The sequence below is a fragment of the Centropristis striata genome, chromosome 21 (genome assembly GCF_030273125.1).
Source record: "Centropristis striata isolate RG_2023a ecotype Rhode Island chromosome 21, C.striata_1.0, whole genome shotgun sequence".
Lineage (NCBI taxonomy): Eukaryota > Metazoa > Chordata > Actinopteri > Perciformes > Serranidae > Centropristis > Centropristis striata.
Genome location: NC_081537.1, coordinates 9,761,198 through 9,774,583, shown reverse-complemented (window position 1 = coordinate 9,774,583; position 13,386 = coordinate 9,761,198). Strand labels below are relative to the sequence as shown.

The window sequence follows — 13,386 nt, the reverse complement described above, 5'->3', positions numbered from 1 at the left end:
CTCTGGCTCCGTTCAGAATCTCACACCCAGGTCTTCCCCTCTCTTCTTCACCTCCCCAACCTCGTGAAAATGCCCTCCTCAGAGGCTTGAGTTGAGGAGAAACAATCACACTGCTCCTGACTTCTAAATGAATGCCTTGCAGGAGAGGACCGTCTCATGTGAGCTATCAAAGACTTCAGGAAAACCCTAGAATCTAACTGACCCCGTGGCCCTGTTGGTACAGAGAAGTAGTGGTTGAATGTGTATGTGTGCGTCTGTGTTTGTGTGTGGCTGAGGCAAAGTGTTGACGAGAACGCCATGTAAGTGACAAGTGTGTCAGAGATGTGTCGACACCCGACACGACCCCCGCAGTCAGCGACACACAGCTGCCAATAACAAATTGTGTGTGTGTTTGTGTGTGCGCTGCATACGCATGTGTGTCAATATTTGCTTCCCATCACTGTAGTTAAGGAACAAGAAGCACATTATTGTGCAGTTTGGAGTTAATACATGTGAAAAAAAGTCCCACTTAAACCTCTTAAAAACCACCTGCCCGGGAAGGGTTTGGATTAGGGTTAGACCAAAAGAGACTGCCATCAATGCACCTGATTAAGTCAGTTCCTGGCTTTAGTTTACAGTGTTTACATTTGGTTCACGTGAAGCTTTCTGACTCTTTCTGATCATATTGATGCTGTGATTCCACAGAGGAGGAGGAGGACGGCAGCTACGACAGCGAAGATAGAGCAGGTGACACCAAGATTAGCTCATCCTCTAAAGAAGCTCCTGCAAACCCTGCCGGGATTGTGCCTTTTTCATCGCAGTCCTCCAAGCTCCAAGCAAACCAGAAAGCCAAGAGTAAGAGACCAGGGCCTCCCGGTGAGACCTTAATACACGTCTTTATACATGCTGCTGTCACCCTGTGACTTTGTGACTTTCAGTTTTTGACTTGAAGTGAAGGATAACATTGCTCTCTTTGGGTTAAGAGAAATCTACATTCATTTGAGCTTTAAATGGTTTCAAAGAATAGTTTGGTGGTTCAGCTCAAAACAAGGATGATTTCAGTATTAACTGTTTTATGGTGTCAGATAACTTTTTTGTGGTTTCCAAGTCCAGGAAAACCTACATTCCTTACCTCATATTAAACAAAATCACTGGCTACATCTAATCTAATATCAGATATTGACATTTCTGTGGTTTATTTGCCATCTCTAATTTCCATGATGTCTCCTTCACCCTCAGGCACGGGGAACATGCCCAACGCAGATCAGAAGAGAGTGCCCAGAAGGCCAAGCCTTGCCAACACAGAGAGGGGACATCCAGACCACCAGGGGACTAAAAGAGCATCTCTGTCCAGCTGGGGTGTGTCGTCAGTGGGCTGCAGCTTTGGGGACGCCCGAGGGAACCATGGAGCCCTGACAGAAGCAAACAGGGCCAGCAAGGAAGCCATGAGGAGTTCATTGGGACAGGGTATTCTGGGAAAGGTGAGGACCAGTGTTGGGTGGTGACTTGTAACCTTACAGTGACACAGCAATATTTTACTTTTGCCAGTGACAACTATTCAACCAAGCAAATTACTCCCTGACAGCAGTGATTTATGACACAAAACTGGCATTTGCATCTTGCATTTCCCTCTTCAGCTGCTTAATCCGTGCACTTCTGTGTAAATAATCAGGAGACAGCATTAAATTACAGAGTTTCTGTTCCCCATGAAGCTTCTTGAACTTTTTAAAACTTGCAACTTTAAAACTTGGTACAATTCCAGTGCATGACACCTGTTGATCATTTGATTCTTTGCTGCAGGAAAATTTCACTTTTAGGTTGTAAAAACATACACAGCACATTTTATGTCAATAAGAGCTAAATTATAAAAGGAAAATGATGTGCAGGGAAGCCATACAGTTAAAATGTTCCTCTAAAGTTCAACATCCATTTAAGATGAAGAGAATCTGTGGACTTTTTGTGTAGATTTCTTCAGTCACAGAGAGGTGCATGGGAAAGAGAGCTGCGAGGTGAAATACGAGATGCAATTTCCAATTTTAGAGGTGTGACAGGAAGATTATATAATGAGTATCACAATAAATTATGCTGTCATAGAGCTGTAAGGAACATAATTACATTAATCTTGAAATTGCTTAAAATGGACCTGCTAGTTCTTACATAAAGAGCCCTACGGTGGTCAGGATGGGTTAGGTTGGGTTCCGACAGACTGGGACAGTCAGTAAAAGAAGATGAGTCAGAGAAGGTCACTCCCTTTGGCCTTCTGCTGCACGCAAATAAAGGTTGAGAAGAAGAGAAGCAAGGAGGGATTCTCAGGAAAGCCCTCACTCCTTCCTTGTTGAAGTGAGCCGCACCCTGCCAGGAAGTTTAAAAATCCTGTGGTTTACAACTGACAGAACTTCCCAATAACTTTGACTCCCTTACAGGGAGATGCTTAACATCAGCTGTAAGTCAGTCACTTTGTAATAGATACCATTTGGTCTTGATATAGGTGTGTGTTTGCATGACACACCACTGGCCCGTTGTATTCACGCAGGCAGCTGTTGGAGAGTCAGCCGCATTCATTTTAATGAGAGATGCCCCGAGGTTGCCTCAGTCTTTGACTCATTGTGAGGGAATGTCCAAAAACACATAACTCCAAACCAAACATTGAAGTATAAAGATAATCATTGGCCATAACGCTACACACACCCATGCATGCCTGCACACACCCACAAACACACCACCAGGACTAAAGAGAAATAATCACCCATGCCCTCTGGTGACGAAACTTCTGTCACTAAAATATATGGTCTCCTGATGTGGAAAACTCCAAGAGACAACACACACACACACTCGCTCTTGCGTTGAACATTATGGTCTTTTCTTTGGAAAGCCTAAAAACAAGCAGAAACCTGTTTGGTGAGCTGACTTTCCATCATCATTCATCTTTGGATAGACTAGCCTAAACCGGTCTCGAGATGGATAGTATCTGGTGTGTGTTTCAGTGCGTGTGTGTGAGATGGTAAGAATGTAAATTAGGGTATAAGCTTAAATATTAGTCCAACCTTCTGAAGTGTCCTTGAGCTATACAGTGCCTACCGGTTCAAGAGCTGCAGTCACTGACTGTGACCTCTGACCTTTGAGTTAAAGGTGGCGAGTGAGAACATTTTTTTGCAGGCTTAATTGAAGTATCACATTACAAGAGGTGTTCGTGCCTGCGGTTGCTTTTCACTCACACTTTCACTTCACCACATCAGCCACATCACAGCGGAAAAGACTCAATTCATTCACCTGAAGATCCTGTTTACTGTCGATTATTTTAATGAAGTGATAGCACATCCTGCTTTCTCCTTGCTGACGTCACATCCTGTTTCCCGTCCAGGCCAAGGGCCACGCAGTGAGCCGGCTCCTGCAGAGCTTCGCAGCCGACGAAGGCTTTCGGTTGGATGAGGAAAGCAGCTTCTCCGAGGGCGAGGAGGAAGAAGAGGAAGAGGAGGAGGATATGAAGCTGATCCACCTCCCTCCCAACATGCCTTGCAGAATCCCTGGTGGGCATAAGCAGTGACACATCGTGTATAATTACATACACATGAAAGTTTTAAAAGCATGTTGGCGCCTTTTCACACTCACACGTGCATACACACTTCTGTCTCTTGCTTTTTGTCCCTCCTGTTCACATAGCAATTATTCAACACACTCACAAATTATCTATATCTCACCCTTTCTCTTCTCCATCCATCTTTCCACCACGCCCTCCCTCCGCAGCCCTGCCAAACTGTGTGCTGAGTAAAGAGATGTTGGTGGACGGCCTGAAGATCCTGATCTCCAAGGAGGATGAGCTGCTGTATGCTGCCTGCGTCCAAACTCTGGACCTGCCTGACATGTAAGGCCCCTACTGCCCTGCTGTCTCACCACAGATACAAACTGAATATTCATTCACAAAATAAAACTTTAACCTTCCAGGGGAAGGAGCAAGCAGAGAGACTATGACCATTGTTTATTCTATTTATCCCAGTACGGGAAGCATCAAAATCTGGCTGGATGATCAACTTACTAAACAATTTCCTGGGGGAAAACCCTGGAGTTAAGTCCTAAAAAGACAGATTGTAACAAGAGTCTTCTCTAATTTACAAAAGAGCTGAAAACTTAGCTTAGTTAAATGCATGACAGCTGTGTGAATCTTGACAAACAAGAAGTCTAGACTACTACAAAGCCAAGACACACAGCAGTGGCAGCCAACCCAGCTGCCAGTGAAAAAACTGAGCACTCGTTACAAAAACCCTATTTTGAAGAAGACAACCTTGACATCAAACAGTGAAAAAAATGTGCTGAATGTGATTTTATTTTTCATTCATTTCTGTCATTTTTTTCCTCTTAGATTCAGTGTTGTTATCGAAGGAGAACGAGGTAACCGCCCCCGGATCTACTCGCTGGAGCAACTACTACAGGAAGCTGTGAGTTAAAGTTTTTAGGCTCCAAGGCCTCTTTTACATTTCACAGTTTTTATGGTAGCTGTGTGGCACTGGGTAGCTTTAAAGGAACAGTTCACCCTAAAATGAAATATACATATTTTTCCTCTTTAAGTAAAACTCCACATGCCTCATACACGTAATTTCCCTGATTTTTCCAGGTGTTAGATGTGCGGCCTCAGAGCGAGGCCATACTGACTGCAGGGACGAGAGTGTGCGCCTACTGGAGTGAACGCTCTCGCTGTCTTTACCCCGGATACGTCCATCGAGGTGAGCGAGACGCACAGACAGCCTCACTCTGCACACATACACTGGCATGTTCCCAGCAGTAACTCATGTCCTACGCTCTGTGTGTTGTGCTTTAGGAGGTCCAGGTGAGGAGGAGAAGGAGGGGAGTGTGATGGTGGAGTTTGATGATGGAGACAGAGGAAGGATCTCCCTCCCAAACATCAGGCTTTTACCCCCAGGATACCAAATCTGCTGTGAGTATGGCTTTAAAAGAAAGAAAAAAGGAAAGAAAGAAAGAATAAATATATAAAACAAAAGACAGAAAGCAACTCCACCATTTAAGAACTCTTCTTTTTTTTAGGTGCGGAACCTTCTCCAGCACTTCTGATCTCACCTGGTTGCCGTGGTCGCCGTAGCTCCACCCAGGAGAGGAAAGACGCAGATAAACCAGCCAATGAGGAGCCAGCTGGGAGACCTCAAGAAAAAAGACCAGGTGAGGGAGAAGGGAACACATGCAACACATAAACATTTTGTAAAGCTTTTCCCATTTAGAAGGTCATTTTTCACCCATGAGACAGTTTGAGGGATCAGCTCAGGGACTGAACATCACTCACACATATATATATGTTACGTTGACGGAGATGTACTGGTTTCAGTAGTGAATACATTCACAGACACACTACCCTTCAGGCCATACTAAATTCCGCAAACAAGGCCTCATTTACAGTCCAACTGTCAACCGCTTATTAGATGCCTCTGAGTGCACCAAGTGAAGACTACAAACCAAAAGACTCGTAAATTAAGATTCCTTGTTTGCCGCCTATTAATAAACCTCCATATGACCATATTAATCATGGTTTTATGACATGTCATCATTGTGTTGTTATGCAACACACATGTAACTCATCGCAAACTCTGGATGACAATAAAGCTGGAGGGAGAGACAGGTTTACCAGGTTTGTTGTAGTTTGAGTAATGGATATGTCGAAACTTACCTGGCTAGGTGGAGATCAAAGAGATAAAAGATATTAAGTTCCTCCAAAGCTCTTAGCTCCACAATTATCTCAGTCTGCTCTTAAGACCTGTCACTTCATATTGATTATAACTCCTCTCTCTTGCGGGCTCCCTTTTCAGTTGGCAGACCGAAGAAAGTCCACTCAGTGCCTAAGACTGCCAGCACACCGACATCAGTAACAGACACTGTAACCAAAGGCAACACGTCCTTGTTGAACTGGTCTGCGCCCAGGAAGAGACCGCCAGTTGACTTCTTCCTCTTCAACGGGACGTCTCGGAAGACCCAGAGGAGGATACGAGAGCGAGACTTAGGGCTGTTCCATCGGCCCGCCTCCCACCTTCTCGCACCCCCGATGCCTATCAAAGGCATCTTTGGCTCCCCTTTTGAAGGTGACTCCTTCAGTAGCATCGCCAACAGCTACTCTAGCTTCAGAAGCAGTGTGAGCTCTGGAGCGGGGCGACCGGTTTCCACCGTTGCTTCCATGGGGCTCCGGGACACTTTGTCCTCTGCTAGCCCCTCGGCTGTCACCATGGCAGCTGGAAGCAGGAAGTCAGTGAACGATCGAGACAGGAAACAATTTCTAGTGAAGCTTGACCATGAAGGAGTGACCTCTCCTAAAACAAAGAATGGCAAAGCCCTGCTTCGACTCGGGGGGAGTGGAGGGAAAGGAAGCAAGAGTCTCGCCACTGCAGGAGCGCCGCTGCGGTACATCCACCCCTCCCTGCTGGTGAAGGATGGCAAGAAGGGAGGAGGGGAAGGAGAGGCTGCCGGGACCCGGCCTGAGCCTCTGGTAAAAGGAGCTCCACCTCTGAGAAAGGATCTTCTGTCAGCAGGTCTGGGGGATTACAGTTTGGACTACCCAAGCGACTGCCCCAGCTCTTACTCTGAGCTGGATGAGGATGATGAGGATGATGGTCAGGATGCCGAAGCACCTAGAAGAAGTGCAGCAGGCACGTCGCACCGTGGTGGCCGTTTTCTCTCCCGTCTCTCCGCCTGCTTCTCCTCATCTTCCTCCTCCTCTTCCTCCTCCGGTTCCATCTCCTCCTCGTCCGTCTGCTCCTCGGACAACGACTCCTCCTACTCTTCCGATGAGGAGTCTTCCTCCGTGCTGCTGCGCCGCGCACTGCTCCAGCAGGACAAACACAAGCATAGGCAGAACATGACCTCTGACCTCCTTAGTCCTGACCCTACCACCTCCAGCTCCTCTCCCTCTGCCACAGCCCCAGCTCACGGCTATGTAGCCAAAGCCAGCATGGCCGTCTCGGGGTCAAAGGTGAAGGCTGACAGAACAGAAGACCGGAAGGAGTTCATGTCAAAAGGAAGTTTGGCGGCTAACAGCAGCACCGCTAAAACCCAGCTGAAGAGGAAAGAAGGAATTTCCAGCAGCCACCAGCAGAGACAAAGCAGTCCTGTGAGCCAGCAGCCGAAACATGCATCCCAGGACCCGACAACAGCTAAGAGGCAGCGGATGTCTTCACCTGAGCCTCTGTCTAACATGGCTCCTCTTCTGCCTGGACGCCAGCTCTGGAAATGGTCTGGCAACCCCACACAGGTAGGACATGTTGGATTGTATTTTAACCCTCTGAACTGCAGGTTGAATTTCTTTGATGATTATTTTAGAAAAAAAGCTAAATAATTGAATCTATATCTGCAGCATTTTTCCAAGAACCTACAAGTGAAAAAAAACTGGCTTCCTCATGCTATAAAAATCAAACTATTAACATTTAACAACCTCTCCTGTCCTCTCCCCTCAGCTCTGTGTTAGCAGCCTGCAGTTCAGTCGAACTTTAACTGAATTGTGGCTGCTCCCAGTCGCACTGAGCAGTGCAGATTTTAATGTTTTACAGGAGCTGGTTAATGCAAATGCTTCATTTGTTTTTGCTTTATTTTTGGGGGCAAAAATTTAAATGAGACATTAAAAATATAAATAAAGTGATTTTGATGCAATGTCACTAATTTAAGCTTTGATTTGGTTACTCTAACTGATGGAAGGAAATGATGTTCACACCTGAATTATTCAAGGATTGAAATGTGAAAATATGTTCAATTTCTGTTTCTATTTCTGTTACAGTTTCTAGCTATGATAAATGTTGTAATTTGAGCATTAAAAAGAAAAAGAAAACATGCCTTTTAAACCTGCTAGCCGGTTGTTGGATTCAGAGGGTTAATATAGGTTTTTACATACCAAAGACATTATTTAAAGGGTTTTATTTTAAGTAACTGTTCTGCTGAACTTGAAGCTTTTATGATTTCTTATAATTAAATCCCACTGCACTGAAATCCTGACCTCATCAGACAGTGTTTTCTCATGATTATTATCTTTGTTAAATGGTTTCAGAACCGTTGTCTTTGGTATCAGTAACCCACTTCACCTCACAACTAAAATAGGTTACTGATTGTTGATGCAGTTTCTGCTGTGCCATACCTTGATTACATACAGTAAATGCCATGATCAAATATGATCTCTCTTTGCAGTGCTTATTACACGTCAATCTTTGTACACATTGGCAACACTATAAGGCTTTATTCTCTGAATGTGTTATCCTGATTATTAAGTCACGATCCTGAGATAACAGAACAAAACCGATTGAGTAACCGCCGGCACTCTCAGCTTCCATTCTGCTGCGCTGTTTGCTTTGTAAACATGACTGCATCTGTCGCCCGAGTTGTGTACATGCCCCGCCAAATGAAAAGATGGAGCGGAAATGTGGGTGTGTTACTCAGGTTATGGTCACTGATAATAATTCTACAAAGTTGGTTGAGGGTGCATTACTGGTGTGGCAGCAAACATACTCCCACAACTCAGTAGGATAAGTGTGTTATAATTGGTGTTAGACATTTTTTGGCTATTTTTTAACTGTGGTAGACTGGGTTTTGCCAAAAAAAAAGAAAAAATCTTAATTGATTCCTGAATTGAGGCTGGTGGTGAAATAAACGCTCCGCACTGAAAAAATTGACTGCAATTTCTGCTCTCTTTCCCCGACAGAGGCGAGGTCTGAAGGGTAAAGCCCGCAAGCTTTTCTACAAGGCCATCGTGAGGGGCAAGGAGACGGTGCGTGTCGGGGACTGCGCCGTGTTCCTGTCACCTGGCCGGCCCCAGCTGCCCTACGTGGGCAGAGTGGAGAGCCTGTGGGAGTCGTGGAGCTCCAGCATGGTGGTCAGGGTCAAGTGGTTCTACCACCCGGAGGAGACTCGCCTCGGGAGGCGACACCGCGACGGCAAGGTAAAGGCCAGGGAGTGCAAGTAGAATTTCTAAAATGCTGGTGGTCAAAGTAACAGTCCGTGACATTTTCATATAAATATATTACCTCTTTGCCTCTTTTTATTCCCTGTTCCCATCTGATATGAATGGTTGAACATCCACTTAGTTCATGAAACAGTTTGAAACCATTTGCAGTTCTAAATTGTCGGTGTATGGTGGGTCCTTTACAAGAAAAATCTCACAGGAGGTCATGCATTTCACCAGTGGTGGAATGAATCCAAGTACATTTACTCAAGTATAATTTTCTGGTACTCACACTTCTCAAATATTTCCTTGTTATGCTACTTTATACTTCTTCTGCATTCAAGTCTGCATTTGAAACATCAAATAAATTATGTAAAATAATATAGATAAGAGTATTTTACTTTATGGTATTGCTAATTTTCTTAAGTAAAAGATCTGACTACTTCGTCCACCACTACATTTTGCATTTCTTGCAACAGGAAAAGTAGTTTGTTTGGAATAAATAGAAAAAGAGAAGGGTAGTTAGCATGAGCAGCAACATCCACCACGGCAGAGCAAACATAAAAGATTCCCACTTGCAGAAACTTCATCATGAGAAAACCCACTCTAAAAGACATGACAAAAGAGACTATGTGTGGGAAGTGTAGAGTGAAAGCAGCACCGAAGATTTTGCCAAACAAAAACAACAATCCTACCACTTTCCTTGTAAAAAAAAATCAACATTTTGATGGTTGAATAGCTTTGTTGCATTTGACGTCATGCATCAACACGTTTTCCAGATGGAGGGCGATGGATGGAGGTTCTGAGGCAACAACTATAAACGCTGCACAAATGTCAAGGGTTTGTGCTGTTTACAACAATCGATCAAATGGGGATAAAGAAGGACTTTTGAGTCTTGAAAGATGGGGATCAAAGACCAAAAACCTCCGTCTCTGAGCAGAATTGTATCTTGAGTTTGTATTGCCACGCAATTACAATGTGCTGGGACAACTGCTCTGTGTTTTTTGGCCACAACCCAAGTTACTAACAGCATTCATCAGAATGGGAATCTGGGAATGGTTTGTGTAAAAAATTTAAAAAAAAGTTGCTAAAGCTAGCGGTGCATTCATGTTTATATTTGCGTTGAAACAATATGAAAAGACAATACTCCTCAGGCACATTTACTCAACTGGCCAAAAACAAGAAGTCTTTTAATATTGCTTTGGTTCTGACTGCTGGACATACCTGCATACAAAATAGTTAAAACGTATTCCTTAGTCCCTAATCCGCAATTTGCTCTAAAGGTCGCTTCCACACTGGCCAAATTGTTCACATCTTGCTATTCTTAATTTTTTTATGAATCACGTCCAATATGAGTTATCTGACGTTACCTGCTGCATGCAAGTTCATTCAACCTTGTTGCGTGGTCACTTTCCTCTATTTCAAGATTGCACAGTATATAGATGGATAACTTCCTGCACTCCATTTTGCATAATGGTTGTGAGATTGCAAACAAGCTACACATTATGTATTTAATTTGATTTAATAACCATCCTCCCTGTCTCTCTCCCAGAATGCTTTGTATCAGTCGAGCCATGAGGACGAGAATGACGTGCAGACCATCTCCCATCGCTGCCAGGTGGTCAGCAGAACCGAATATGATCACCTGATGCGTGAACGCAAGCCCGGCAGCGCCACAAACGACCTCTTCTACCTGGCCGGAACCTACGAACCAACCACGGGCCAGCTGATCAGCGCGGACGGCATGGCCATTGTGTCCTAGCACCAGCAGCTAGAGAGAAATCCAAATATTGAAGTCGACTGCTTCCAGCTTTCAATACGGAGCTGGGAGGGGGGACAGATGGGAAAGCGAGGCAAAGAGTTTTGTCTCTGCGTATTGATCTGTCCCTTGTAAGAGAAGGAGCTAGCCCACTGGATAAAGCCCGACAGTACTGGCACTTAAAGGAGCCTGGTTTGTTCTGGGGAAATGTCTGATCCATGTCAGATTTAGCCTCTTTATCAGATGTGGACTGAGGCTCCTACAGCCTTCCCTGTGGCTGAAATAACAGAGTATCTCGTCACTGCGACCAGATTACTACAACAAAGGAACAGGAACCAAGGACATGAGCACTTTGGAGTACAGTCACTTGGATATGCTACGGAGCGGGGGACTTGGCTTTCTGAAAAAAAGACTCAGAGAGACTTTATGATGAGGAGAGACTTACTGTAAACCACACTGGTTTGGAGGGTTTTAATGGTCTTATACTGGTAGTTTGACAACGTGATTGGGAGATCCCCCAACAGGACCAAAAAACACTGTAGTTCGGACTTTGTGTGAAAGTGTGTGTATGTGTGTTTCCAGAGTGGCTGCAATGACCCTGTTTGGCATTTAATGAGCTCTAAGTAAATAGTGCTTTAGCGCGTGTTTGTACTGTACGTGTGGTCATGCGCGCGTTCATTGAGCAGGGGATGACGTCATGCCACACCGTCGGTACGTCCCTAACACTCTGAATATTAATCTGTCCAGTACTTAACGTGAGGTTTTCAGCCCATGTAGCTGAAACACAAATTCTTCTCCTGTCAAGCCATACACGTCAATACCTCTCTCTCGCATCCTACTATTGGGGTGTGAAGACACATGTACAGGTAGTTGGATTGTTTTATTTGAAATGTGCGTGCATGGTGGTGTGCATGGGCGCGTGTTGTACAGCATCTTGTATTATAGAACATGTTGTAAATAGTATACATATATATTTGTTCTTGTTTTTTTGTTGTTTTTCTTTTGCAGAGAAGATTATTTTATTTAGATTTTTTTAGGGTGTTTGAGGGTGGGTTCGGGGGAGGGTCTGACAGAGGGAGGAGGTCGGGTTAGTTTCCTTCTCTCTCAATGCACTGAACAGGATCGGAGGTTTGGACTCGGGGTCAAACTGTACAACTGATGTGAAGACTTTGTGGTTGTAAGCCCTGCTTTAGGCAAAGAATATGTAGAAAAGGGTGTTTGGGAAATTTTTTATAAGGAAATCAGAAAAAAAGGCTCTTTTTAAACGTGTTCAAAATGTTTTTGTCTTTCTGTTGGGTTTAGAATGTGCATTTCCTGTTCGGAGCTTCTTTTTTTTTTTTTTTTTAACAAATACTGGAAAAGAAACTGAGTTTCTGCTGTTCTCAGATCCTAAAAGAATCTTCTTTATCTATTTTAGCCTGTATTCCTATATAAAATGTAGATATTTATCTGGCATCAAAAAGAAACATACCAAAGCACCTGTGAGTTTACGCTTCACCGCATTAGAAGAAAACATTTTTATGGAAAAGACATTTAAAAAAGTTCAATCAAATCTGAATCCGGGACCCCTGCAATCACAGAGGTATTTTAAGTAGAGTTCCTCTCGTTGTCTGCTCGTGTTCATCCAGCGTTGCTATGACAGCATCCGAGAAACGTTGTTGTCGGCACGCTGCCCAGCTGATGCACTTGAGGTCACTATGGCAACCAGAATGGCATCACGTGACTGTGAAGGACAATCAGAGCCAATCAATGGGACAATGTTGAGAGGAAGAAAAAAAACTAAATAAGGATCAAATCACAAATTATGCTTCTTGTCACTTTTATTCCTGCTTTGCCAAAAATGTCTGTGTGTATGTTTTATGTTTGCTTGTTTTCCTCGTTTACCATTGTCTTACTGTTTATGCAAGCCTGTGATGACTGTTTGTTGTCAGTGTATAGGATGTACAGGGGGGGAGAAAATGATTGCCTTTTTTCTTTTCTTTTCTTTTTTCTTTTCTTTTCTTTTTTTAGGACATTGACTGACTTTTAACAACAATGTTGCTGTTACACTGCAAAGCAAAAGCTTTAAAAGGAATCAAATGTGAAACTCAATTTTAAAATATTACTTTTATGGGTCTTTAATAGATTTTTTTTCTCTTTTAAAGCTGTATTTTCTTTAAGAAACACTGGATTCAGTTGTAACCATCACATTTTGACAGAAGCGACATCATTGTTTTTTTTATAGACCCACTGGAAAACTGCTTTGTATGGTTGAGATAGCCTACTAAAATATATTATGTAATTTCAGTCATTCTTTGGAAATATGACTAAAATATTTCCTCATGTAAAAAAAGGAAAAGATTATTTATCTTAATTTTATTGCCTTTTTGTGTTTCATTAAAAAAGATTCTTACAAAAAAAATTCTTTTTTTGTCTTTCTGCTGGGCGTGAGTGCTCTGAATACCGCCTTGTGTTCATCAATGCTGATCATTTGTCTGCTGTAGGAAAATGGATCACAGAAGAAAGCATGGAAGACTGAGAAGGGAGGAGAAAAAAAGGAAAAACACGAGAGGAGGAAGCAATTTGAAACTGTAGCTGTAGCCGATAGACAGGGAAGAATGGGGAGAGAAAAGGGAACTGTATCTCGCCGTGTTTCATGAGAGAGACGGGCAGATAAAGTCTCCTCTGGCTGTACAGGTGGGTCAGGTATTCAGAATAATAAAAACGGAACAGGACCATTAAGAGAACAAAG

The 13,386-nt window shown here is 43.6% G+C and overlaps 1 protein-coding gene across 1 annotated transcript in view; it reads left to right on the top strand.

The window, feature by feature from the left end:
* bahcc1b (BAH domain and coiled-coil containing 1b) overlaps positions 1 to 13,050 on the top strand; it is a 70,867-nt gene extending 57,817 nt beyond the window's left edge. The window contains exons 18-28 of the mRNA XM_059325286.1: positions 685 to 855; positions 1,219 to 1,460; positions 3,341 to 3,506; positions 3,724 to 3,841; positions 4,337 to 4,412; positions 4,589 to 4,697; positions 4,793 to 4,909; positions 5,017 to 5,148; positions 5,790 to 7,222; positions 8,657 to 8,893; positions 10,449 to 13,050. Of these exons, the coding sequence (XP_059181269.1) occupies positions 685 to 855; positions 1,219 to 1,460; positions 3,341 to 3,506; positions 3,724 to 3,841; positions 4,337 to 4,412; positions 4,589 to 4,697; positions 4,793 to 4,909; positions 5,017 to 5,148; positions 5,790 to 7,222; positions 8,657 to 8,893; positions 10,449 to 10,658 (3,011 nt within the window). The 3' untranslated portion in view covers positions 10,659 to 13,050. The remainder of the gene's footprint in view (positions 1 to 684; positions 856 to 1,218; positions 1,461 to 3,340; positions 3,507 to 3,723; positions 3,842 to 4,336; positions 4,413 to 4,588; positions 4,698 to 4,792; positions 4,910 to 5,016; positions 5,149 to 5,789; positions 7,223 to 8,656; positions 8,894 to 10,448) is intronic.
* Positions 13,051 to 13,386: the final 336 nt, after the last annotated feature.